Source organism: Palaemon carinicauda, chromosome 19, assembly GCF_036898095.1.
Source record: "Palaemon carinicauda isolate YSFRI2023 chromosome 19, ASM3689809v2, whole genome shotgun sequence".
NCBI classification, from domain to species: domain Eukaryota; kingdom Metazoa; phylum Arthropoda; class Malacostraca; order Decapoda; family Palaemonidae; genus Palaemon; species Palaemon carinicauda.
The window spans coordinates 121,920,620-121,943,160 of record NC_090743.1 but is presented as its reverse complement, the minus strand read 5'-3'; the positions used below and the strand labels follow the sequence as shown (position 1 = coordinate 121,943,160).

General features: G+C 43.7%; 1 protein-coding gene across 7 annotated transcripts in view; it reads right to left on the bottom strand.

The window, feature by feature from the left end:
* Positions 1–22,541, bottom strand: part of LOC137658804 (ral GTPase-activating protein subunit alpha-1) — a 139,615-nt gene that overhangs the window by 43,352 nt on the left and 73,722 nt on the right. For 6 of the 7 annotated variants that reach the window (XM_068393855.1, XM_068393858.1, XM_068393857.1 and 3 more), the window contains 7 exons: positions 21,058–21,237; positions 20,612–20,809; positions 9,231–9,485; positions 8,749–8,919; positions 8,051–8,272; positions 7,660–7,841; positions 7,287–7,461 (listed from right to left, as the gene is read on the bottom strand). In XM_068393855.1, the coding sequence (XP_068249956.1) occupies positions 7,287–7,461; positions 7,660–7,841; positions 8,051–8,272; positions 8,749–8,919; positions 9,231–9,485; positions 20,612–20,809; positions 21,058–21,237 (1,383 nt within the window). The remainder of the gene's footprint in view (positions 1–7,286; positions 7,462–7,659; positions 7,842–8,050; positions 8,273–8,748; positions 8,920–9,230; positions 9,486–20,611; positions 20,810–21,057; positions 21,238–22,541) is intronic. The other variant, XM_068393856.1, reaches the window with a different exon arrangement.

Here is a 22,541-nt window from a genome sequence, read left to right as displayed (position 1 = left end):
AAAAAAAACAAAGGAAAAATACCATTTGGGTCTACATTTCCATAAGCATCAGGGTACATCAAGAGAGCTTTAATTTCCCGAGATCGAAAAGCTAAACTAGTCAGTTTAGCCTCAGGACCATTAGCTGTTACAAATAGACTGGAAAAAAACTGAAACACTACAGAATAGCTTCTTGCCAATTACTTGACTAGAGTCAAGTCAATTGGAAGGGAAGAAAAATGTTATTTTTATTAGTAAAATAAATTTTTGAATATACTTACCCGATAATCATGTAGCTGTCAACTCCGTTGCCCGACAGAATTCTACGGGAGGGATACGCCAGCTATCACAATACTAGAAGGGGGTGTACTCACCAGCGCCACCTGTGGCCAGGTACTACAGTACTTCTTGTTGACACCTCCTCAATTTTTCCTCGGTCCACTGGTTCTCTATGGGGAGGAAGGGAGGGTCAATTAAATCATGATTATCGGGTAAGTATATTCAAAAATTTATTTTACTAATAAAAATAACATTTTTCAATATTAAACTTACCCGATAATCATGTAGCTGATTCACACCCAGGGGGGTGGGTGAAAACCAGTGTACAAGATTAAAGGATAGCTAAGTATCCCATATTTCATATAACAGTTATCTCAAAATAACAATGAAATAATAAGTACCTGGTAAGGAAGTCGACTTGAACCGTTACTCTGCCTCTTTTTTAAGTTCGTCTTCCTTACTGAGCGCAGCGTTCCTCTTAGGAGGCTGAATCAACTCAAAGGTGCTAAAGTATATAGGGCTGCAACCCCTACTAAAGGACCTCTACACAACCTGTAACCCAGGCGCTTCTCAAGAATGAATTGACCACCCGCCAAATCAAAAGGATGCGGAAGGCTTCTTAGCCTACCGTAACAACCATAAAAACAACAATAAAAGCATTCAAGAGAAAGGTTAAAAAAAGGTTATGGGATTAAGGGAATGTAGTGGCTGAGCCCTCACCTACTACTGCACTCGCTGCTACGAATGGTCCCAGGGTGTAGCAGTTCTCGTAAAGAGACTGGACATCTTTAAGATAAAATGATGCAAACACTGACTTGCTCCTCCAATAGGTTGCATCCATTATGCTCTGCAGAGAACGGTTTTTATTAAAGGCCATCGAAGTAGCTACGGCTCTCACTTCGTGGGTCCTTACCTTCAGCAAAGCAAGGTCTTCCTCCTTTAAGTGAGAATGGGCTTCTCTAATCAGAAGCCTTATATAATACGAAACCCCGTTTTTGGACATGGGCCTCGAAGGTTTCTTGATGGCACACCATAAGGCTTCTGACTGTCCTCGAATAGGTTTTGACCTATTAAGATAATATTTCAGAGCTCTGACAGGGCAAAGAACTCTTTCTAGCTCGTTACCTACCATGTTGGAGAGGCTAGGTATTTCAAACGATCTAGGCCAAGGACGTGAAGGAATTTCATTCTTAGCTAAGAATCCGAGCTGTAAAGAACATGTTGCAGATTCGGATGTGAACCCAATGTTCTTGCTGAAGGCATGAACCTCACTGACTCTTTTAGCTGTCGCAAGGCAGACGAGAAAAAGAGTCTTGAGGGTAAGGTCCTTGAAGGAAGCTGACTGGAGAGGTTCGAACCTAGGTGACATAAGGAACCTTAAGACTACGTCTAGGTTCCAGCCTGGAGTGGGTAGACGACGCTCTTTAGAAGTCTCAAAAGACTTAAGGATGTCTTGAAGGTCCTTGTTGGAAGAAAGGTCCAAACCTCTGTGGCGGAGAACTGAAGCCAACATACTCCTGTACCCTTTAATCGTAGGAGTTGAAAGGGATCTCTCATTCCTAAGATGTAATAGGAAGTCAGCTATTTGGGTCACAGAGGTATTGGTAGAGGAAACTGCATTGGCTCTACACCAGCTCCGGAAGACTTCCCACTTGGATTGGTAGACTCTACGAGTGGATACCCTCCTTGCTCTGGCAATCGCACTGGCTGCCTCCTTCGAAAAGCCTCTAGCTCTAGCGAATCTTTCGACAGTCTGAAGGCAGTCAGCCGAAGAGCGTGGAGGTTTGGGTGCAACCTGTCTACGTGAGGTTGACGTAGAAGGTCCACTCTTAGAGGGAGAGTCCTGGGGACGTCGACCAGCCATTGTAGTACCTCTGTGAACCATTCTCTTGCAGGCCAAAGGGGAGCAACCAGCGTCAGCCGTGTCCCTTCGTGCGAGATGAACTTCTGAAGGACTTTGTTTATGATCTTGAACGGTGGAAATGCGTAAAGGTCGAGATGGGACCAGTTCAGCAGAAAAGCATCCACATGAACTGCTGCTGGGTCTGGAACTGGGGAACAGTACAAAGGAAGTCTCTTGGTCATGGAGGTGGCAAACAGATCGATGGTCGGCTGACCCCACAAGGTCCAAAGTCTGTTGCACACGCTCTTGTGGAGGGTCCATTCCGTGGGGATGACCTGATCCCTTCTGCTTAGGCGATCTGCTGAGACGTTCATGTTGCCCTGAATGAACCTCGTAACTAGGGTGAGGTTTAGACTTCTTGACCAAATGAGGAGGTCCCTTGCGATCTCGTATAGGCTCCTCGAATGGGTCCCTCCTTGCTTGGAGATGTAAGCCAAGGCTGTGGTGTTGTCGGAGTTCACCTCCACCACCTTGCCTAGCAGGAGGGACTTGAAGTTCAATAGGGCTAAATGAACTGCTAGTAGCTCCTTGCAGTTGATGTGGAGCGTTTCCTGTTCCTCGTTCCACGTTCCCGAGCACTCCTGTCCGTTCAAGGTCGCGCCCCAGCCCGAGTCCGATGCATCCGAGAAGAGATGAAGATTGGGGGTCTGAATCGCCAACGATAGGCCCTCCCTGAGAAGGAGATTGGTCTTCCACCACAAGAGAGTGGTCTTCATCTCTTTGGTGACTGGGATAGAGACTGCTTCGAGAGTCAAACCCTTGTCCCAATGAGCTGCAAGATGGAATTGAAGAGGGCGGAGGTGGAGTCTCCCTAGCTCGACGAACAGGGCCAACGATGAAAGGGTCCCTGTGAGACTCATCCACTGTCTCACCGAGCAACTGCTCCTCTTCAGCATGCTCAGGATGCAATCTAGGGCTTGGCTTATCCTTGGGGCCGATGGAAAAGCCCGAAAATCCTGACTCCGAATCTCCATTCCCAGGTACACAATGGATTGGGAGGGAATGAGCTGAGACTTTTCTAGATTGACTAACAGACCCAGTTCTTTGATCAAGTCCAAAGTCCAGTTGAGACTCTCCAGACAGCGACGACTCGTGGAGGCTCTCAACAGCCAGTCGTCTAAATAAAGGGAGGCTCTGATGTCCGATAAGTGGAGGAATTTTGCTATATTCCTCATCAGATGCGTAAACACCATAGGAGCTGTGCTTAGGCCAAAACACAGGGCTTGGAATTGGTAGACAACCTTTCCAAAAACGAATCTCAGGAAAGGTTGGGAGTCTGGATGAATAGGAACGTGAAAGTAAGCATCTTTCAGGTCCAACGAGACCATCCAGTCCTCCTGCCTGACCGCTGCTAGGACCGACTTCGTCGTCTCCATCGTGAACGTCTGCTTGGTGACATAAGCATTGAGCGCGCTGACGTCCAGCACCGGTCTCCAACCTCCTGTCTTCTTGGCCACCAGAAAGAGACGGTTGTAGAAGCCCGGGGATTGATGGTCCCGGACTATAACCACTGCCTTCTTCTGTAAAAGGAGCGACACCTCCTGGTGCAACGCTAGCCTCTTGTCCTTTTCTTTGTAGTTGGGAGAGAGGTTGATGGGAGATGTGGTCAGAGGGGGTTTGCGGCAGAATGGTATCCTGTAACCCTCCCTCAGCCAACTGACAGACTGGGCGTCTGCACCTCTCTTTTCCCAGGCTTGCCAGAAGATCTTGAGTCTGGCTCCTACTGCTGTCTGGAGATGAGGAGAGTCAGTTTTTGCCTTTAGAAGTCTTGGAACCTTTCCTAGACTTGCTCCTGGAAGAGTCTGGACGGGAGCTTCCTCGGCTGGGGGCTCTACCACGAAAGGGCGGAATAAACCTCGTAGCAGGAGTATCAGCCACTGGGGTGCGATAAGTCCTGGGGACTGAGGTAGCAACCTTAGTCTTACGAGCTGATGAGGCCACAAGATCATGGGTGTCCTTTTGTATCAGGGCCGCAGACAAGTCCTTAACAAGCTCTTCGGGAAACAGGAACTTAGAGAGCGGAGCGAAAAGGAGTTGAGACCTTTGACAAGGTGTGATGCTGGAGGAAAGGAAGGTACAAAGCTGCTCCCTTTTCTTAAGCACTCCTGACACAAACATCGAAGCAAGCTCGCCAGATCCATCCCTAATAGCCTTATCCATGCAGGACATTAAGAGCATGGCTGAGTCCTTGTCCGCAGGGGAGGTCTTCTTGCTAAGGGCCCCCAGGCACCAGTCTAGGAAATTGAACATCTCAAAGGCTCTAAATACACCCTTTAGGAAGTGATCAAGATCTGAGAAGGTCCAGCAAACCTTAGAGCGCCTCATTGCTGTTCTACGAGGAGAGTCTACCAAACTTGAGAAGTCAGCCTGGGCAGAGGCAGGTACTCCCAAGCCTGGTTCCTCTCCTGTGGCATACCAAACGCCCGCTTTAGAAGTGAGCTTAGTCGGAGGAAACATAAAGGAAGTCTTTCCTAGTTGCTGCTTAGACTGCAACCACTCCCCTAAAATCCTTAACGCTCTCTTAGAGGACCTTGCAAAGACGAGCTTAGTATACGTTGACTTGGCTGGCTGCATGCCCAGCGAAAACTCAGATGGCGGAGAGCGGGGGGTAGCAGAGACAAAATGGTCTGGGTATACCTCTCTGAAAAGAGCCAAGACCTTACGAAAGTCAATAGGAGGCGGAGAAGACTTGGATTCATCCACGTCTGATGAGGGGTCCAGGTGTGCAGCCTCATCATCAGAAACCTCATCACCAGAGTGTAGCGAAGTGAGAGGTAAGGTATGCTGAACAGCAGAATCTGCACGAGCAGGAGCAAAAACGCTTGTGGTTTCCTCCTCAAGTCTCTGTTGAGGGAACACCTGAGGCTCAGGCTGCAAAGGCTGGTCAAAAGAAGTAGCAGAAGGTAGGCGCATGGGTGGAGGAGGCTGACTCCTGGCATGAGTGTCTTGCCTCAAGGGTTGCGCTTGCTGTAAGGTGAGCGGATGCGCAGTAGCAAGTTCCTGAGGAACGAGTTGAGGTTCCTGAGGTGTGAGCTGCGAGAGTTGGGGAAGAGGCTGCGCAGAACGCATAACTTGTCTCGCGAGTTGAGGTTCCTGAGGCGCAAGGCTAAGGTGTTGAGGCTCTCGCCTTGAGGAGGGTTGAGGTCGCTGCAGCGAGAGCTGAGGTGTCTGCCTCATGGATGGGAGAGGTTGTTGTACCTCAAGAGAGTGTTGCCTCACTGGTGGAACCGCAAGTGGAAGCGGAGGAAGTAAGGTATAAGCTTCCTGTTCCCATTGCTGAGGTTGCCTTAAGGAAGGCGGAGGTAGCTGCACACCACTGGAAACTGGTAACTCAGTACGTGGTAAGGTATCCTGAGGAGCCTCAACATCGTACGCCTGGCAGGCAGGACTGCGGTTAGGCGGAGCGATCGCAGGAGGAGGTGTAACCTTCTCAGCCTGACACTCACGCATCAAGACCGCAAGTTGTGACTGCATGGACTGCAGTAGAGTCAACTTGGGGTCGGCAGACACTAAGGTCTGCTGAGGCAAAGCCTTAACAGAAGAGATCTGTTGCGGCAGCACCTTACTCCTCTTAGGAGGAGTGCCTTCAACTGATGACTGCGGCGAGTCAGAGCTGATCCAATGACTGCAGCCAGCTTGTAGAGCTCTTGAGGTCTGGACTCTGCGTTTGAGAGGTCTTGAGACCCGAGTCCAACGTTTCCTCCCTGACAATTCTTCAGCAGACGAGTAAAAGACGGGCTCAATCGTCTGCGGGTGGGAGTGACGGTCTCTGGAAGACACGCCCGCAACCACCGAGGATACTTCTGTGCGCCGATCAAGGCCTGCCGAACCCTTTTGCCCTTCGACATTGCTTCTCCCCTGGGCTTGGGAGCTTGCAAGAGGTCCCGGACTGGGAGGACGACTGGCACGCACAGAAGTACCCTCACGCACCACACTGACACTGACACTAGCACTTGGCACTGCACTGACACTAGCACTCGTCACAGCACTGGCACTATTACCACCCACTGCACTCTTGACCTTAAGTTCCTTGACTTCGGCCATAAGAGACTTATGATCACTAACCACCGACTCCACTTTGTCACCTAAAGCCTGAATGGCACGCAAAACAACAGACATATCAGGTTGAGGGCAAATAGTAGGTTCGGGGGTAGCCACTACAGGGGGAGGAAAAGGTAGGGGATCATGAGGTGAGGAAAAAAGTGAAGAGCGAGAAGAACTTCTCCTAACTCTCTCTCTCTCTCTCTCTCTAACTTGGTTGAATACTTAAGAAATCGGACAAAATCAAGTTCCGAAAGTCCGGCGCATTCCTCACATCGATCTTCCAACTGACAGGGTCTTTCCCTACAGTCAGAACAAGCGGTGTGAGGATCTACCGAGGCCTTCGGAATACGCCTATTACAAGACCTACATCGTCTATGGGGTGGGGCTTGTGAAATGTCAGACATCTTGAATCAAAGAGTTAGCCAAGTGGGGATTCCAAATCAAGCAAAAAGATCGTTAACCATTAATCAGAACTAAATAATAGCTATCTAAGCTAATATAGAAGTTTTCCAGTAAAGCGACAGCCGAAATCTGAGAGAAATACTTCACCAAAAGCCGTGAAAATACTCCAAGATCATAAGCGTATCCCAGAACGTCTTGCCGGAAGCACGACAGAGGAAAAATTGAGGAGGTGTCAACAAGAAGTACTGTAGTACCTGGCCACAGGTGGCGCTGGTGAGTACACCCCCTTCTAGTATTGTGATAGCTGGCGTATCCCTCCCGTAGAATTCTGTCGGGCAACGGAGTTGACAGCTACATGATTATCGGGTAAGTTTAATATTGAAAATAGTATTTTATTCTATTTTAAGGTTAAATGTCGATAAATCTGACCTTCCCAAAGAGAAGTATTATGGGCATCTAGGAAGGTTTGCAGAAATTAACATTAATATATTCTACACTTTTAAACAATAAAACAGAACCTATACCAATTGGTACAATGACCACCAGCACTAACACCATTATGCTCAAAAAGATAAGAAGCCTTTGCAACTTTACAGCCATGTTATTTTAAACAAGTCAAAGAAAAGCTTTCTCTCATCTAAAAAGTTCCAATCTCATTTAATCAAAACTTGAGACATACCTGATTATCTAAATTTTTCAACTCTCTAAGTAACTTGTCATTTTTCTTGAGTGTGTTGATGGATCGTCTCTTCTCCCACGACGCTAACCCTAGCTGATCAATCAGGAGTCTACCTAGTTGAAAGACTGACCTGGATTCTATGGGAGTTGGGCAGTGGATAGTAGGGCACACCATACTGAAAAGTCAAGGTCAATTGATTGTACAGCAAAATCATTATAAAAAAATCAACCTTATACATTTTGAACGAAAAAATATTTCAAGGTATGATATAAATGTGTTTGTAACAGTGCCATAAATATATAAAATTTTATCTTTACAGAAATTTCACAAATATATAGAACTCCAAGTTCATAAAATTTTGAGGCCATCTTACTTGTGATCATTGGAATGTCTACTAAAGAACTCATTTTCAATGTTCCTTTGGTTAAGGATGGTTGAGATGGCCTCGTGCTGAGCTTCAATGGGCAAAGTTGGAGGAGGACCGATCGCTTCATTGAGGGCATGGCCAAATTGCTCCAAAACTTCTGGGCTCGTATGACCAACATAATTCAATAACTGTCAAAAGACCAATGAAAAACTGCAATCACCTTTAAAAATAAATGAATTGACTTTAGGCTATAGCCACCCTCACCAACATCAGGATCCTGAAAACAAAGCACTTAGAAAAAGATACTTTCTATGGATTTTGTTTTGTGATAGTGTAAATCTCTCATCTAGTTTCTCCATTATATACATAATTTAATAATATAGAACAACTATCTTACATCATCTAAATTATCCAGGTCCTCGGCAGAATCTTCATGTGTGGGCAAAATTCCAGGAGGACGATGGCGCAACGTATGTCTGGGAGGGGAAGTGATCAGGAGTGATGAAGACATGGCATCGTCCCTGTTATCTAGATGATTCATTCCTCCTGATGGTGTAAACTGGACTCCTAAACCAGAGTATCCAGAATTTATGGGTGGTGATGGCAAAACACCTGCCTGCTGGTGGACAACATGTATTATAAACATAGATATGGTAACTGTCAAACTTTTCTTCGTCAATTTAAAATGCATATAGAATTAAAGTACAGTAGTATCTCAAGTTATGAGTTTAATTCATTCTGGGAGAGCTTGCGACCTAAACCAATTCTTCCCATGAGATATAAAGGAAATAAAGGAAAAGTCACTCGACACAATACACAGCCATTATTAAAAATATACACTCATTTTTAAAAGGTTCTGTAATGGTATTTGTAGTACAGATTATAACCACTAACATCAGAACAGATTATAACCACTAACATATATATAAAACACATTCCCACAACTGTATATATTTTTCTCCTGCAAAGAAAAATGGGTTAGGTATATGATGCAAGCTAAATACTTTATAAAAGAAAATTAAAGTAATGGTAGGATGACTAATAAATAACATGGCCAATACTGATGTTTTAATCTTATAGGAAGGAAATACATACCCCTGGAGATACTGCTGCTTGTTGAGGAGGTTGCGTTTGGTGTTGCTGGGGGACATGATGTTGGTTGTATGTGCGAGAAGGCTGCTCCTGAGCAGATTCTGACGGGGGAGCATAGAGGAGTGACGAGTCCCATGAGAACTTGCCCGACAAGTCACGAAGTATGAGCCGTACCTGAGGTAGAAAAAATTAGGAAATACTTTAATACGTTAATCAGCCTTTGAATCTTTCCAAACATAATTTTTTAAAATACAGAATAATGTTTGTAACCTTAAAACATCTATTGCCAAAAAAAAAATTAAAATATCAAAATAAGAAGGCAGAAATGGCCTACAAATTAGACAGAAATATTGTCTTTTAAAAATCACTATAATTAATATATACAGTAAAGCTAAACCAATCATACTTATATTTCTAAATCAAAAGAACAAAAATACTTTCACAAATAATTTTCATTCAACCGCAAAGTGCCATTATCAACAAACCTCTGAATTTGGAGTTTTAAAACCAGCTGTAGCAGCACAGCCAGGAACTTGTAGTGCCGGCAACTGCACTAAAGACAGGAGACAAGACTGGTTTAGTGCAAACAGTTGGATGTGAGGTGACAAAAACACTTCAGAGGAGAGTTCGTCCCCAGACAAGCCAGGTACATCATCACCTTCTACAACGAGGGATGATAAACGCTGAGCACCAACTCCCAAAGGAAAATGCCACAAGTGGTTCATAACGTGGCTAGTTATCTGTGAAGGATAAAATATCATAAATTTTTAATAATTTACGCAGCACAGGACATAATTTATGTCCAGTAATTACCATTTTTTTTCCCTTTCTTTCATTATTTATGTATATGAAAATTTTAAAAAATATGTAATGTTACATATCATTGGAAAGGAAATTTAGTCAGTTAAACAATAGTGAATTTTGTAAAGTCATATCTTGTATAATTTTCTGCTAAGATGAATGAAGTAAAATATCCAAAATAAAGGGACTGGGGCTTGAGAATCAAGTGATTTGGGATGTGCTGAGACTCACAAGAGGTCATAGTAATTTGTAATTTTCCTAACTGGACAAACCTGAGTGCTTTCATAGGAGTTTTGACTTCAGCAAAGTTGGAATGGCTGTTTGAACTTTTAACAAGGTAAACATAGTTGCTAGTCAGATTGAGGGTAGCCCTTCCAACCATACAGTTGTAGCAACCCCTATGCGTGCCATGTAACTTAAGGAGTCAGGTTTGCATAGGAAAAATACAAAATACTATAAAAACTTGTGATATGATCCTACATGAATACACTCTCTCATCTTCTCATAGGAGACTCCTCCATTGGAAGGAAGAAGTCCTTACAACCAAACTGCTTAGTTATTAACCCCTACCCATGCACTTTGGTCTTAAGAGAAGCAAAAGTGATGAATCCTGTCAACTTCATAGCTAACCAAAAAGGAAGATGTTGCAGTTATTAAGTTAGGTCCCTACCAGGAGACTGATGGGCAGTCTCAGATAAGTAGTCAATGCATGGTCATCATGAGAAATGTGTATACAGTAGAACCTCGGTTTACGAACGACTCCGCTTACGAATTTTTCGGTTTACGAAGGGACTTTCTCTGAAAAATTCGTCTCGGTTAACGAATATTGTATCGGTTAACGAATTTAAATTTCCCTCCCACGCACCGTTTTTTGTGGAAAAGTGTTAACGCCGCGCTTCCCGATCGCATTTTTCATGGAAATAACTTAACGACACTATCTCACAATGGAGTCACGTGACTCCTCCCACGCATACCTACCACCCCCTAAACCCCTTTATTACCCCCTTCACTCGTTCATTATCTCAGTATCCGCCGTCTCGATAGCATACATACTTAGTGAATTCGTGGACGATTTCTTTGTGATTTTTACACTTGGTTTGTGATTTGTTTTATTTTCACTCATTTGTGATTACAGTACTGTACTGTATTATTGTGATAGACAATGGCTCCTAAGATGTCGAAGAAGGAAAGCAGTAAGAAGAAGCTGATGATAACGATCGAGATGAAGAAGGAGATCATCGAGAAGCATGACCAAGGCATGCGTGTGAAAGACATTGCTAGTTTTTTCAATCGCTCGCAGTCGACGATATGCACAATATTAAAGAAAAAAGAAGAAATAAAGGCCGCTAAAGTAGCTAAAGGTGTATCGTCGTTATCAAAACAACGGCCACCTATTCTTGATGACGTAGAAAATTTATTAATGGTGTGGTTAAATGAGAAGCAGCTCGCAGGAGATTCAGTAAATGAGAACATGATTTGCGAGAAGGCAAGAACCATTTACGAGGAGGGAGGCACTGCACAATCACTGTCTTCGAGTGAGATAAAAGATTTTTTAAAGAAGTGGGAAGACGTGAAAAGTTTTCTTGAGGAAAATGTCCCGAATAAGGCTGAAACAGACCGTGCAATAAATTTATTAGTCGATAATGGGGTGGGTCACTTCTATAAAATTTTAAAGAACAGACAAAAGCAGGTGTCTCTTGAAAAATATCTTGTGAAGGGGGAGAAAAGAACTGTGAAAGACAACGACCAAGAGTCTCGCAAACGCAAAACCAGTGATAGTGAAGGCCATTCTCGCAAGAGAACTCCAGTCAACGTTCCTGAAGTTCTCATGGAGGGAGATTCTCCCTCCAAGCAGTAACCCCCTCCTCCTCCTTCCCCTCCTCTCGTCTCCATCAAGCCAGCAGCGACACTCCTCTAAGGTAAAGTTCGGGTTTACTGTGCATGCATATCCATATTTTCATCATTAAATGACTGCAATATTTTAATAATTTTGTGTAGAGTACAGTAGAGTACTGTATGTGTAAGGAAAAATTTGTGAAAATTGGTTTTTGTAGATGGGTTGAACTAATTATTTCGATTTTATAACATTCTTATGGGGAAATTCGTTTCGCGATACAAATTTTTCGGTCTAAGAGTTCGCATTAGGAACGAATTAAATTCGTAAACCGAGGTTCTACTGTATATACATTACTTCCATCCTCCCTAATGTCAGGTAAGAAGGGGAGATACTTTAATACCAATTTTTTCTGTAAGAAAAGTACTCGGTCGTGAAGCTTACCTGCATCTAGCATCTAGTCCAAAATATAACGGAACAACTGCTGCACTACAAAGAGAGAAAGCGAGAAGAGGAAATAGACTAGACATTCTACCACTCTTTCAAGGTTTACGCCATAACCACTTTCTTGGACATGTTTCTCGGCCTGTGAGAGAGTTAGGTTCACAACACAACTTGAGTAGCTACCCTCGAACCGTGGGTAAGCTCCCTCAAGTAGTGGGTAGCAAAGGCAGTCTGTCGTACCACTCCTTCCTTCAGGACTAGTGCCACTGGCAAGTTCTTACTGGGGCACACCCAATATCCCAGACTTTGGGCACAAAACCGAGATGCTCCTTCCATCCTCTTGTTTGATCAGCACATCTGATGATGCACGAGTCAGAAAAAACAATGTTCTAGGATACCTTCTATGCCCTTTTGGTGCGAAAAGTTTCACTAATTCTATGCAAGGAGATCTGACCGAGTTCTCTTTGTAGAGCCGTTTTGTCTACATAGATCAGATATGCATGTTATCCTGAAACCCCCTTGGTAAGAGATGGAGGGCTTGTCTTTGGAGTTGTATACAGCTAAAATCTGTTTCTTGGACATAAAATCCTGATCAAAGGAGAGGAAGAACTTCTACATTATAGAATGATGTCAGAAATAAGAAATGCCAAGCAAAACATCTATTCTCAATGCCGAGGCCAGGGCTCGTGATGGCCTGTTCTGGGCTTGCGCTGGGTCCACTTAAGAGACGTGAAAACACAGGTGACATCCCAAAAGGGACTTCAAGTTCCTAGAGAGGGAAGAGCACTTGGAGCTACTCCTGAGCCTAGATTGATCCATTGAAAAGAATGGGTCTTAGCTCTTCAGTCTGTGAACTGGTTAAGAGCTGAGTGACTGCCTTCTATCACATAGACTAAAAGGAGCTCCCTCCATAGAGGATGGGGAGGAAAAAAGCAAACGACTGTAGGGATGCCCAGACTGGAGAAGTAATTCTTCTACAATGCTACAGCAATAGATGGAAGGTTCTACCAGTATCTAAAACAATAAAACAAGAAGTACAACCAAATTCAGAGACAATTAGAGAATCCTAAGACAGATGTCATCAATCAGTCAACTAGGTAGATGGGTGGAAAGGATAAGGCATCCAGAAGAAACTAGTACATTGGAAGGAGTCCTGAAAACTGACTACGCTCTTCGAACTGAAGAGCAGTCAAACGAAGATGTTCTGGAACAGAAGAGCAGTATACAGTACAGGTACTGGAAGTTCCGGATTAACTGGGAGGCAAACGTGTCCTTAGATAATGATTCCCAAAAAGCAAGAAGCTTTTCTGCCAAACGCGCATATGGGGACCCCTATGAAGAGGCACAGCTAACATGTGATAGGAGTACCAGTTCCCTGGTGACTCGAAAGTAACGATCACAAGAAGAATGAGTTTAAGTTCCTACTGCTATGGTTCCCGATTATGATATTTCAAAACATGTAGTTATTGATCATATGAATCCCAATAGCAGCAAGCAGTCAATCACCTGGGAAAAGAATGATCATGGAGACCAAGCTAGAGGAGACTTGTCTTGCTGAGGAAGAACACAATCGTACAATCGTAACGTTCCCATGAAGACGAAACAAGAAGAAAGACAACATAAGGAAAACTCAGCGCTTGTGAAGAAAAGATCTTGTAATTCGTACAGCCCCCAAGAATGGTCACAGGTTCCCCTTCAATTGGCATCCTGTACTGGAAGGTCTGGAACACAGATGACAGAAGTTCTGTGACCTGAATACCTGAACAGCATACCGAAAGGTATTCGAGAATTAAACGTTTCTGATATGTGGCCTCTACAGAGCATACCAGGGTCATCCAACAAGTGGATATGTTCCAGTTACGTGCCGTCCTCCCTTGCTTACGTGGAGACAGGCCGATCGGCGTACTTGTCACTCAGCTGGGTGAGAGGAGATTGACCAATTATGCAGTGACTGATTACACCGAGACCGATCAAGCAGTGACAAGAGCATTTGTACACTGGAGGCAATTTTGAAACATAATGCATGAACCTTTACCACTTGATGGTGATTATGCGTGTGGCTGTCGTATGCAAGGATGCTCAGTTCGTAAAAGTCGAATGCGTGAACATTCATGGCCCTGTACGTTTATGCGCAAGAATGATTCTGTTTGTGAAGCTCGTGCTTGTGAATGATCGTGTTAGTGAATGATTGTGCGCATAGATGACGGTGTTCAACAATTTTGTGAGCTGGGATGATTACGCTCATAAAGCATGTACTAATGGAAGATGATTTTTGCGAAGATTGTGCGGATGGAACGTCTCGTGCTTAGAATATCATATGCATGGACCATTACAGTATATGTTTGAATGATTGGCTCACAGACGATCATTTGTGTGGATTTTTGTGTTTGTGAAGCTTTATGTATGGAAGAACACCATCGCATAGAAGACAATAAAGTCAGAGCCCATAGCCATAGAGACCTTGTGTGCATGAACATAGTGTGTGTAACCCTTGCATGTAGAGAGCTGTTGTCGCTCAAGATAAGATGAAGGTAAAGGAACACATGAAGTAAGAGTAGTCCATACTGATAGTTCTTCCCGGAATGGGAAAATTCTAGATTGGCCATCTACTCTCATTCCTGAGATATAGAGATTGTTCAGGAAAAAGGGAAAAAGGGCGGCACCCTTCGTCCCAACCGGTAGTGCGTGAGCTCTGTTCCGTATGAGTGATGAGCACACTGTCTCCGCAGAGAGGATAAAAACGTTAGGAGTTACACGTATGCGACTCCTATTAATCAGACTTTCAGGACTTCATTGATGAAGTCTCCACGTCCTTCTAAAAGTTGCAGAAAAGACACTAAGGAAGATGAGGCAGGGGAGAAGGAAGAACTTGAAGTTCATCTTCTACAGTAGTCGTGAAGGCAGATGACGACAACTTCTCAGGGAAAGAGCCACAACATACTACCAGCGGCTTTCCAAGGTCAAGAAGGTACTCCGTCGACAACAGACTGTTCCTCCTAAAGGAATCTAAGGAAAACCAACTTCTTGGTTTACATTGTCGTCATTGTAAGGCCACACACACAAAAGATAGAACAGTAACAGATATGCCACATGACAGGAACAAGTATGTTGGATAAAGGCAGGTAGCACAGAAAACTGTCTTACAATTACAATGATCAGATAACTGCATATCCTTAACTTCTATTAATAACGCTTGAACATGACTGTCTGCCAGAGCATTTATTCAATCTGAAAGAAAAGCAAAGATTAAAACAGACAGAGGAAGAAGGTCATTAGTGTCCGTCAGCCTGCCCACCACCCGACAGGCAATTATGTTTACCTCGTTTAAAGTTTAAACGCCCAATTCAGCTTCACTGAAGTCATACTCCTATCAAAGGACGATGGTTTGTATTCGTGTAGGGAGCAAAATGTTATTTTCCTTAGTAAAATAAATTTTTGAATATACTTACCCGATGATCATATAGCTGCATCCCTGCTGCCCGACAGAAAAAATCTACGGGCGGAATACGCCAGCGATCGCTATACAGGTGGGGGTGTACATCAACAGCGCCATCTGTCAAGTAGGTACTCAAGTACTTGATGTCAACAAAGAACCAATTTTCTCCTCTGTCCCACTGGTTCTCTATTGGGGAGGAAGGGTGGGTCCTTTAATTTATGATCATCGGGTAAGTATATTCAAAAATTTATTTTACTAAGGAAAATAACATTTTTCAATATCAAACTTACCCGATGATCATATAGCTGATTCACACCCAGGGGGGTGGGTAGAGACCAGCATTACAAGTTGACATTATGAGCTAAGTATTCCGTATTTCATTTTAGCAGTTATTCAAAATAACAAGCATAAAATAAATAAGTACCTGGTAAGGAAGACGACTTGAACAATTACTCTGCCTTTTTAAGTACGTCTTCCTTACTGAGCCTCGCGATCCTCATAGGATGCTGAGCGACTCCTAGGAGCTGAAGTATGAAGGGTTGCAACCCATACTAAAGGTCCTCATCAAAACCTCTAATCTAGGCGCTTCTCAAGAAATGATTTTGACCACCCGCCAAATCAAGTAGGATCCGAAAGGCTTCTTAGCCTTCCGGACAACCCAAAATTTTCAAGAGAAAGATTAAAAAGGTTCTGGAATTAGGGAATTGTAGTGGTGGAGCCCCCACCACTACTGCACTCGTTGCTACGAATGGTCCCAGAGTGTAGCAGTTCTCGTAAAGAGACTGGACATTCTTAAGATAAAAGACGCGAACACTGATTTGCTTTTCCAATAGGTTGCGTCGAATATATTTTGCAGAGATCTATTTTATTTAAAGGCCACGGAAGTTGTGACAGCTCTAACTTCGTGTGTCCTTACCTTCAGCCAAGCTTGGTCTTCCTCATTCAGAAGGGAATGAGCTTCTCGTATTAACAGTCTGATAAAAATAGGATAAAGAATTCTCTGACATAGGCAAAGATGGATTCTTAACTGAACACCATAAAGCTTCAGACGGGCCTCGTAAAGGTTTTAAAATAGAACTTAAGAGCTCTTACAGGACATAATACTCTTTCTAGTTCATTTCCAACCATACGAAAAGTTTGGAATATCGAACGATATTGGTCAAGGCCGAAAAGGCAGCTCGTGTTTGGCTAGAAAACCAAGATGTAGAACATGTAGCCGTTTCGGATGAGAATCCGATGTTCTTGCTGAAGGCATGAATCTCACTGACTCTTTTAGCTGTGGTTAAGCATATCAGGAAAAGAGTCTTAAAGGTGAGATCTTTCAGGGAGGCTGATTGAAGTGGTTCGAACCTGTCTGACATAAGGAATCTTAGAACCACGTCTAAATTCCAACCAGGTGTAACCAAACGACGCTCCTTCGTGGTCTCAAAAGACTTAAGGAGGTCCTGTAGATCTTTATTGTTGGAAAGATTTAAGCCTCTGTGACGGAAGACTGATGCCAACATGCTTCTGTAACCCTTGATAGTGGGAGCTGAAAGAGATCGCTCTTTCCTCAGATATAAAAGGAAGTCAGCTATTTGAGTTACAGAGGTACTGGTCGAGGATACGGATACTGACTTGCACCAGTTTCGGAAGATTTCCTACTTCGATTGGTAGACTCTAAGGGTGGATGTTCTCCTTGCTCTAGCAATCGCTCTGGTTGCCTCCTTCGAAAAACCTCTAGTTCTCGAGTGTCTTTCGATACTCTGAAGGCAGTGAGACGAAGAGCGTGGAGGCCTTGGAGTACCTTCTTACGCGTGGCAGACGTAGCAGGTCCACCCTTAGGGGAAGAGATCTGGGAACGTCTACTAGCCATCGAAGTACCTCGGTAAGTTATTCTCTCGCGGGCCAGAGGGAAGCAACTAGGGTCAACTTTGTCCCTTCGTGAGAGGCGAACTTCTGCAGTACCTTGTTGACAATCTAGAACGGAGGGAATGCATATAGATCTAGATGAGACCAATCTAGTAGAAAGGCATCTATAAGAACTACTGCTGGGTCCGGGATAGGTGAGCAAAGTATTGAGAGCCTCTTGGACATCGAGGTTGCGAAGAGATCTATGGTTGGCTGGCCCCAGGTGACCCAAAGTCTCTTGCATACATCCTTGTGGAGGGTCCAATATGTTGGAATTATTGTCCCTTCCTACTGAGACAATCTGCTAAGACATTCAAGTTGCCTTGGATGAAACTCGTTACTAGTGAAAAGTCTAGGCCTGTTGAACAGGAGAGGAGGTCACTTGCGAACTCGTACCATGTCAGAGAGTAGGTCCCTCCTTGCTAGGAGATGTACATCAAAGCAGGGAGTTGACCGTGTTCACCTCCACTACTTTGCCTTGAAGGAGAGACCTGAAGCTTTCCAGGTCAGACGTACTGCCAGAAGCTTCTTGCAGTTGAAATGCATTGTCCTTTGACTCGAGTTCCATAATCCCGAGCATTCCCTACCGCCTAAGGTTGCACCCCAGCCTACGTCCGATGCGTCTGAGAAGAGAACGTGGTTGGGAGTCTGAACAGTCAGGGGAAGACCCTTTCAAAGGTTGATAAAGTCCTTTCATCAAGTCAGACCAGACTTATCTTCCGGAAACCGGGATCGAGACCGCTTCTAGCGTCTTGTCCTTTTCCAGTGAAGAGCTAGATGATACCGAAGAGGACGGAGGTGTAGTCTTCCAAGTGACACCAATTGAACCACGGATGACAGTGTCCTAACCAGACTCATCTACAGCCTGACAGGGCCGTGTTCCTTCTTCAGCATCTTCTGGATGGATAGCAGGGCTGGGGGTTGATCGTCTTGTTCAGCCATGTCCTCATCAGAGGGTTCCTTATCCGAAACTGATGAGGAAACGGCAACGGAGTGGGCAACTTCTGACTCGCTGAATCCGGTCGCACTGGTGGATGCGTGACGGAGCCGGACACAAGATCATGGTACTGCTGCACAGTCTGTGAACTGTCAACCATGGGGACGCGAGGAAGTACAGCGACAACCCGAAACTGTCTAGACTGTCTAGGTTGTGCAGACAACCCCTTATCGGGTTGCTGAGGTTGCCGCACTGCGTCACAACAAGTCACCTCTGCTGGTTGTTGAACCTCTTCCTAGTGACACACTGAACGTCCACAACCACCTCCGAGAGTCGCTTAACGTCAACGTGCGACTGGCAACCCACACTGGGTCGCACCGGTGGAGGAACCATCTCAACTGGCGGACGTGAGTAGGATACCTCAGCGTCAACAGGGCGTACAACCAACCGGTAAGAAGGTTGTTGGCTAGAAGGTTCTTCTCCGTAAAAAATCCTCTATCAAGGACTAAGCTTGGACTGCATGTCTTGCAACAAAGCCCAAGGTCTATGGGAGCAGGTGTGGCAACAGACGGGGTTAGCGACTGAAGCGGAACCATTTACCATCCCTGGAAGCATGTTATGCTTTAATTAAAGTCCATAGGAGGCTAAGCAGCTTAAGGCTCCTCTCCAAATGACAGAGTCCTCAAGGGAATATCAGAAGGAGGGAGAACAGCACTTTCTCATCTACAGGAACCATGTCCGAGAAAAGCTAGGTTATCTCAGTGAGGGTTTCACTGGTGCATAAGCAGCAGACCAGAAGGCAACGTTATGTAACTGCTTGACAGTCTGTGAACTGTCAAAAACTGGACTGTCAACCACAACAGGTGCGTGAGGACATACAGCACTGGTGCATTAGTAGCAGACCAGAAGGCAACGTCAAGTAACTGCTTGACAGTCTGTGAGTTGGCAACAACCAAAGCTGTGTGGGGAAGCCACAACTCCTGACTGACTAGTCTGCTGTGGGAGAGTGGCGGTAACCACAGTGTGTTGCGGAGGCTGACACACCGTGTCAAAACACGGCAGCTTGTGGTAGCTCACGCACGGCAACGGAGTGCTCCGTGTGTCTGTGGGAGTCAGCATGAGTCTGGTAGGGTCGACTGCGCATGGGTGGAGGAGCTCTCACAACAAGAGTGTGGGAGCAGGCAGCCATGCTGGGCGCACAACCGTGGCAACCTTCTTCCCCTACAGCGACTAGGGAGAAGAGTAAAAAAAAAAAAAGGAGAACAACGTTACCCGCTTGAACGAAACGTTTATTCTCCTCTCTCTCCCTCCGTCTCTATCTCTCTCTCTCTTCTCTCTTGACTTAGAACCTGAGAGAAGAGCCCAATTATATATCGTTAAAACATATTATTTGCTAAAGGAAAAAACTGAAAGGTTTCCCAAATAAAAAGTTCCTTTATTAGAATTTAAACCATTTAAGCTAAGAAAGAATGAACGAAACGCTAGAATCGGTTTACTCTTACTGCAACGTGAAACCGTGAAAAACTCTCTCTCTATCGTAACGATAGAGCGCATGTTGAACGTTCTGAACGTCAACAACTGCGGAGACTAAACTAAACGTTAGTTCATCTTTGAAAACAGTACGAGACTATCAAAGAAATTCTTTCAAAACATAAAAATTAAAAAAGTATAAATTCTTAAAAGGTAAATACGATATGACGGGCTCAATGTTAATTAACTTCGGTTCCAAGTAAGGACCGCCTACTATTAGGAAAGGTCGCATATGAACAAACATAAATGGAAAGTTAATCGAAGAGGCCTATAAAGGCGGAGAGATATAAAATAAATAGATCTATAACTTGTTAAGCAAAATTACCAAAAACCTAAACACACTTCCGTCTAAGGGAAGGGTTGGCCATTTAAAAGTGAAAGAGAGTCCATACTCTCTTCGTCACCAACACTTCCGTCTAAGGGAAGGGTTGGCCATTTAAAAGTGAAAGAGTCCATACTCTCTTCGTCACCATAATTAATCTATCCAAAACGAGTTCAAGTTTTGAAATGAAGATAAAACCCCTGCATAGCGAAAGCTCAAAACTGGAATAGTGTACTTCACCAAATCGTTGTGAAAACAAATCCAGTTAGGGACGGCGTATTTAGTAGGTCTTGCCTGTGGCACGACAGAGGGAAAATTGGTTCTTTGTTGACATCAAGTACTTGAGTACCTACTTGACAGATGGCGCTGTTGATGTACACCCCCACCTGTATAGCGATCGCTGGCGTATTCCGCCCGTAGATTTTTTCTGTCGGGCAGCAGGGATGCAGCTATATGATCATCGGGTAAGTTTGATATTGAAAATATATGTTTCATTGAGCTTTTTAGCTGAATAAATCTAGTGGTGATATTTTGTACCACAATAAATCTAATTTCTCTATACACTATTTACCAGACTATAATAAACTGTCACTGAATATTAATGAAATATTATCAAAAACATATCTTTAGGACTTGAATTGCAAGTAAAAAGGGGTAAAATAAAATACATACAGATTTTGCGGCCAATTTGATGGTGGAGGTGCAGGAAGCAGGAAATGAAGTCCTTTTCAATGAGTCTCCTCTTGTTGTGGAATCCATACTCGAACTCCTCCCTGTATCTTCACGGACATGGCTGTCAAAGTCCACTACTTCTAAGTTGGGGGAACGCATTAAACTTCCCTTCTTACCACTAGCGATGGAATGAAGCACCTTCAAAGACAGTACAACTTCATAAACATATCACCATAATAAATGAGGAATCTACAAAAAATAATTACCGTAATTTAAAGGTTAGAACTATCAAAAATAGTTCAACCAGTCAGTTGAGACTATAAATCAACTAATATTCAGATAATTATACATACAGCCCCAGTGATCCAGAATTTGTCTATTCACATATAGTCAAATGTCTATAACAACCAGTGCAAAAGAAAAATTACTAATAAAATCTAAACTACCTTAAAAACATGTTGTAAAAGAGGTTGTTTGTCTGGAGTTGGTTGAATGAGTACTTGCTGTGGCATTCGCATGACCCATTCTGCCAAGCAGAACATAGATGAAAGCACTAGGTGTTTTCCTTCACTATTTGATGTCAGAATTGTGTCTGTTCCAATTGCTCCCAGAGTTTGGCACAGTACCTGAAAATTCAAAAATTTAAATTATAGTACCTATTTAGAAATAATAAACAGCTAAACCTCAGCAAATATTGACGTCTTGTTTATACTGAAAGGATCAAATTTTGTATCTAAAGTAAGGGCAGTACCAGCAGGTACATGATTTCCTTATTAAAGTTAACCTACAACACAGGTCTGGTAACTGCTTGGACCTCGTATACACCGACTCCCCTGGCGTTATAACAAGTAAGGTTGGTTCTCCAGTCAGGTCATCTGATCATGCCTTGATTTCATTAGTAGTGAAGACTGAGCAGCCTGTCCCTGATGTATCATACTCATGTATGATTTATATGAAATCTCAAGCAGACTGAAATGGGATTTTGCATGATCTTTTGGGCTTGAATTGGTCACAATTATATAGCAGTGTTGATCCTGTTGCCCCTTTGTATGAGAATCTAGTCAACATAATTGATAGGCGTATCTCTTCTCGTGTGCTAAGGTACCAAGTGAAGGACAAACAGTGGTTCACAGATGATTGTAGACATACTTTTTCCGAGAAGCAGGAGGCCCATCATCTTGGGAACGATAACAGATCAGATTTGACCTAGAATAACTACTGTATACTCAGCTTAGAGCTTTTGCTCAGAGAGTTTATGCTTCAACTGAAAAGGAATACAATCTAGCCATAAAAGACCCTTTCTGGTACAACCCGGGAACATAAGTGGACTACCCTTAACTCTGCACTCTTTGGTGTAGATGCAACAGTTTCTCATTTACTTGAACGAGATGGCTCAGTCACTCACTGTCCAAAGGAAAAGGCAACCCTTTTGGCTGATGTGTTTGACAGTAAACAGAGTAATAAGAAACTTGATCTTCCTCATTCCTGTTTTCCTGAGGCTAAACTAACTACTGTAGTTCAGCTTTTCAAAGCTGAACTACAGCTCTGTTGATGGACCTTAATGCTTATGGAGGTATAGACCCAAATGGTATTTTTCCTTTGTTTTTTATAAAGACTGCATATTTCTTAGCTCCAAAGTTATGTTATTTTATGCAAGTTAGCAAGAAGAGGAGCTTTTAGCACTTGTTGGAGAATGGGTGATGTTACTCCTCTATGTAAATGCGTTTGTGGTAGCACAAGTCCAACTAAATACCACCCAATTTCCATAACTCCCACATTATCTAAAGTTTTTGAACATCTGGCAAATCGTCTTAATAGGTTTACTAAAGATAATCATCTGTACCCTAGTTTGCAAATTGGTTTTCGTAAAGGCCTTAGAGCATGTGATGCCCTTCTTACAATCTCCAATGCTGCACAGAAATCCCTTGAT